Source organism: Diabrotica undecimpunctata, chromosome 7, assembly GCF_040954645.1.
Source record: "Diabrotica undecimpunctata isolate CICGRU chromosome 7, icDiaUnde3, whole genome shotgun sequence".
NCBI lineage: Eukaryota > Metazoa > Arthropoda > Insecta > Coleoptera > Chrysomelidae > Diabrotica > Diabrotica undecimpunctata.
The window spans coordinates 52,563,484-52,568,488 of NC_092809.1; the positions used below are offsets into that span (position 1 = coordinate 52,563,484).

Sequence of the window (5,005 nt, forward strand, 5' to 3'; positions counted from 1 at the left end):
AAAGTAAATAATAATGTGACTATTTGTCCTTGAGTAACATTTTGTGATAGACGGCGTTATCAGATTTATTCCAGGCCGCGTTCAGAAATTATTGAAATGAGCGTCCTACATGTAGAATGTCAGATTTATTTTTAAACAGCGAATAAAGTGGATGTGATAAGAGAAGTGGTTTGTTTTTTTTTTTTTGTTTTTTGTCAAAAAAGTTTTTTACCAAAGGGGGTTTCAGGTCTAAGACAGATTGTAAAATAGAAATAGTATGTAGTAGTAGTAGTAGTAATAGTAGTAGTAGTAGTCGTAGTAGTAGTAGCAGTATTAGTGATAGTAGTAGTGGTAATAGTGGTAGTAGAATATAATAGTAAAATAGTAGTAGTAGTAGTAGGAATAGTAAGTAGTAGTTTGTGAAATAGTATGTCAAAAAAACTTCCTGGCCTATCCTTAAATAAGAAGCCTGCAACTCTTGTTTTCCTATTTTATTGTTCATATATGCCAATGTTTGAGTTATAAAAAAAGTTTTCATATTTTAAAGCTCATGCAAAATAAAAATTTTATATTTAGTCATCTTTTTCTTTTAATATTTACCTGATAATATATAGCATACTAAATTAGATAAAAGCTAAGAGAAAAGTTATCTATAAGAGTATAATTATTTCGATTTTTAAAGAACTTGCAAAATAAACATTTAATATTCAATTATCTCTTGATTGTTATCTTCATCTGATAATATATGGCACAATTTTTGTAAAAATTTTTGGAAAATTTATCATTAACAATACGACACTTTTATTATTTATTATCCACTTTATCTTGAAATAAGAGTTTATTCCAAAAAAGTACTTCAGATAACTAATCTCATTAGGCAACTTACCTAACATATGTGATATTGTATTCAAGGAAATATTTACAAAAAAAAATAAATTAAATTAGGTATAGATATATAAACACCTTGAACGTTTCACCATTACCTTATACAAAAGCTTATCGAATATCGGGTTAGATAGTTCTAAAAACTATAATTCAAAATGGTTTTGAAAGTCTCCTTATTGTGTACACTGATAGTGTTATTTGCTTATTCTACTGCATACGATTATAGCAATTGTCCTGGAAATACCAACAGACAGTAAGTACAATATAATGTACATGGTTATGTCAACATTAATTGTTTTATGTATGTAAGACTTTCGTATTTTATAAAATAATTTAATTTTAGTTCTTTTCCTGGTATTCAAGTACGTTTTCATGGTAATAGGTTTTGAAAAGTTTATTTAAATCTAAAATCATTCATTTATTATGCTTTGTTTTATACTGCATGACAGCTTTCTAATGAAAATATAATCTATTTTCTGCGGTCCGGCTGTTATCCGTCATCGAGTCAATTTTCACTACACTGAGCTTTTGACTTCCGCTCTGATGTCTTCATCATGATTTTGGGGGTCTCAGTTTCCCGAGCTATTAGATCACTTAACTACACTCTTCACTCATTACTGTACTACTACTTCGTAGTGAAATCAGTTAAATACAGCTAGTTTTAAATTTGAATCAGAAGTTGATTTCGTCGTTACTCATCGAAGAGTAATTCTTTTCGCTCGAACTTTAATTACAATAATAGTTTTTGTAGACAAACAAACAGAAATTGTTTGTTTGTATTTGAAGTTAAACTTCGTAATGTGATATAAGATAAGCAAAAACAAGAAAATTTTGAGTTAAATCAGGCTGCATTTTTCTGAAAATTGAATTTTTCCAATTTTTCTCAACTTTTCCAAAAGTTTTTACTTCGGTGAAGGCTCTTAACACCGGGGGATGTCGGTTCCTGTTCTCTTTTGGAGGTGGAACCGTTGCCAGTCTCTGATGTGGGCATCTTCATCTTTGTTTAGGGAGGGGCTAAAGAAGTTTGAGCTACTTCCGCGGGTGCGCCTCCTATCGCCCCTCTGGCCTTCCTTCTTCTTTTTGTTTAGGAGCCATAAATTCTTCGACTCTTTGACCGATTCCTCTGAGGTGGTTCTTGTCCAGCCTCCGTTTTCACCAAAATTTGATATTAACATTGCTGTTCATCGTCAACTTCGGCTTCAGGCTGAGATGACCGTTTTGGTTTAGCCTCCGCTTGTGACGAAATTGGAGGTGAACATTGAACTACGGCTTCAGGCTGAGGTGAACGTTTTGGTCCAGCCTCGGGATTTGGTTTTGGTTTTTGGTTTTTCTCTTGTACATTTATGTTGTTTCCACCAATAGCTAGGGAAAGGTTGGTAACTTCTGCCAGAGACCCGCATTACTAGGGGAAGGCTTTATACAATGGGGTTTGCTGATTCCTCAGGAGGATCGTTCACGACCACATAAAACACTGTGGCCATACAGCCATCGGCATTATTACCTCACATCTTAGCTTGGGAAGGCTGTTTCTTGGTCTCTATAACAGTTCATCCATTCCTAGTTTCTCGACTGTCAAGAAGAGATTTTCAGATATTCCAGCGAGCTAAGTGGTGACAGGAACTGGTCTAGCGCGGTCGTTTCACATTCTTTCATACTTCTGATTCACTAGGCCTAGGCAGTTTACAGGGGGTACCTTTATTCAACGTAGAGCTCCTTATTAGGGAGATGCCATTCATTTAAACACATATACTTGTTCCACTTCCTACACCAGACTACAGCTCTGTCTGAACAGTTAACTTAAACCCCCAAACTTATGTCGTCAAGTCGTGCAGCCCTATCGGAGGTCTCTGTTACCTTTTTCTTACTAATTATCATGACCTTTGTCTTCTTAACGTTTATATTGAGTTTATATTGTTGACAGTATTTTTCATAAGGTTTTCTAGGTTGTCTGCAAATACTATGGTATCATCTGCACACCTGATGTTGTTTAGTCGGTATCGTGCAAAGCTTAGCTAAATCATTTTTAATAGTAGAGATTAAAGATAAGAGGAGGCAAAACACGGTCTTGCCTAACACTGCGCATGCTCTGCTTCTTTTATTCTATGTGTACACCTTTAATTTTAAGATTTGCATTATCTTGGTGTGCTGTAGTCAATCAAACTCTTTTTCGTAATCAACCAAACATGCATATAGAAGAAATTCATCCTTGATTAGTATTGGTGTATTAAAATAAAGAGCATAGGATTATCATTTTTTTCAGTCTTATAGTAGTTGTTTTGACTTTTAAAACATAATAAAAACATAATAAGTAGATTACAAAATGTCATGTTTAAGTATAAAAAGTATAAATTAGTATTGCATTTTAATATTATATCTTTTTGTTACAGAAAAAATCTGATATACAGCGCATTACAGCCATCAGGATATAACGTTAAACTTCGTATCCCAGCAACTGGATATTACAACAGACCTATCACATGCTTACTGGTAAGTCTAAGAATTAATGTTTTGAATTAGGTCCAACTTATTAAGTTCAGTTTAAACTTTTTCTATTTTAATTTTTACTTTATTGCTTTTTTTTGTAATGTTGTAACGTAGCGTGTGTGGATGGGAAGTGAGGAATGGAAAGAAAAGAGGAAAATCCAGGTGCAAATTGGTTAACAAGGTATTTTAAAGGACACAACGCAACGGTGAGCTTTGCGCCGTGGTTTTATAGATTTGGGATAGGGGTATATTTAAAAAAAAAGTACTATAGGGAACTTGGTACTAAAAGAAAGGGGGAAAATGAATAGTCCTTTGTCGAGCAACGAGGAAAACTGGACACATAACCTATGAGAAGATTGGTTTAACAAGGATAAAAGAAATAGCCTAAAGCTCTTAAACATCAATATGCATATATATGGCCAAAAAAAGCAAACACCCTAACCTTTTAATATTTCTGTATATTTCATATCAGATTTACCTTCTCATTCATTACCAGAAGAAAGAAAAATTATAGGAGAGCATTAAACAAATATTGGCTACAAATTTACAATTTGTATTACTCAAAAGTTCAGCCAGATAAACGTATTATGAAATATTAACAAATTAGCTAAGTAAATGTAAATAAAAGAAAAGAGATAGTAAAAAGACAAAAATACAAATTTAGATAAATCGTGTATTAAGTAAATAGTTTCAAAATTAGGTGGAATATCTTTATTACTGAGTAAAACTGCAAAATCAATTCAAATAGTAAAATTTAGCAAAAATACTTAAGCATTATCGCAGTTATCGCATACTGTCATGATATTATAGGCATTATAACAATATTTTACTATCTATAAAAATTTTTTGCACTATTAATTAGCTGAATAAAAGAGCATAACAATTCCCCACGTTTATTTCCTATTTTCTTAAGAACTTGCTAATAATTTGTCACTTGATTAACCCCATGAGATCATCCAACACGGTTCTTCTTATTTAAGTTTTTTTATGTTTTAGCTTATCGATCAGAAAGGAAGCACCAGCACACCAAAAATATTGGAAGGTGGATATCTCGACACCTATGCTCTGATAAATATTACTTCCACAAATTCCCAACCAGTTAGTTACTATGCGATAGTATTTATTGATTAACCTGTTTTATTATAAAAATAAGGCAGCATTGTGACAAACTTGTTATTTATTTAAACGATATATTTTGGTTAATAAAATAAAAAAATGTATACTAGTAAAACCCATAGTTTTTATGTTTAATTTTCTTAATAAAAAATTTTTTAATATCTTATTTTATACGATAGATAGTTATATTTGTATTTAAATGGCAGATGTAATATGAGAATCAACTCTGCCTCTAGCAAGTGCTGGGTGGATTAAGTAACTACGTAGCTACCAGTGCCGGTCACAAGACGGAAGAATTGGAAACAAGTCATTAACCTATACCCGGCAAAAACCATTACTATAAAACCCACAAACAGGCCTCGAGAAAAACAAACATTAAGGCAGTAGTGTTATCAACAGAACATGGATTTCTCTTTTGACACTTGGAACATTAGAACTTTAAATAGACCCTTAGAGTAGAGGGATTTGTTTGGCGAATAAAAAAAGGTACAAGATCGGTTTGGCAGCAATTCAGGAAACATGGTAGATAGAGAAGGGTAGC

General features: G+C 32.6%; 1 protein-coding gene across 1 annotated transcript; it reads left to right on the top strand.

The window, feature by feature from the left end:
- The first annotated feature begins 947 nt into the window (after positions 1–947).
- On the top strand, positions 948–4,585 carry LOC140445348 (uncharacterized). Its single transcript, XM_072537323.1, has 3 exons — positions 948–1,117; positions 3,252–3,351; positions 4,345–4,585. The coding sequence occupies exons 1-3, from the start codon at positions 1,020–1,022 to the stop codon at positions 4,477–4,479; spliced, it is 333 nt and encodes a 110-aa protein (XP_072393424.1). The 5' UTR covers positions 948–1,019; the 3' UTR covers positions 4,480–4,585.
- The last annotated feature ends 420 nt before the right edge of the window (positions 4,586–5,005 follow it).

Excerpts from the sequence above, each read along its gene's own strand:
- LOC140445348 (XM_072537323.1), top strand. The coding sequence starts at position 1,020 with ATGGTTTTGAAAGTCTCCTTATTGTGTACACTGATAGTGTTATTTGCT. Across the intron at positions 1,118-3,251 it reads CCTGGAAATACCAACAGACA|AAAAAATCTGATATACAGCG; the intron begins GTAAGTACAATA and ends TTTTTGTTACAG. Across the intron at positions 3,352-4,344 it reads GACCTATCACATGCTTACTG|CTTATCGATCAGAAAGGAAG; the intron begins GTAAGTCTAAGA and ends TTTATGTTTTAG.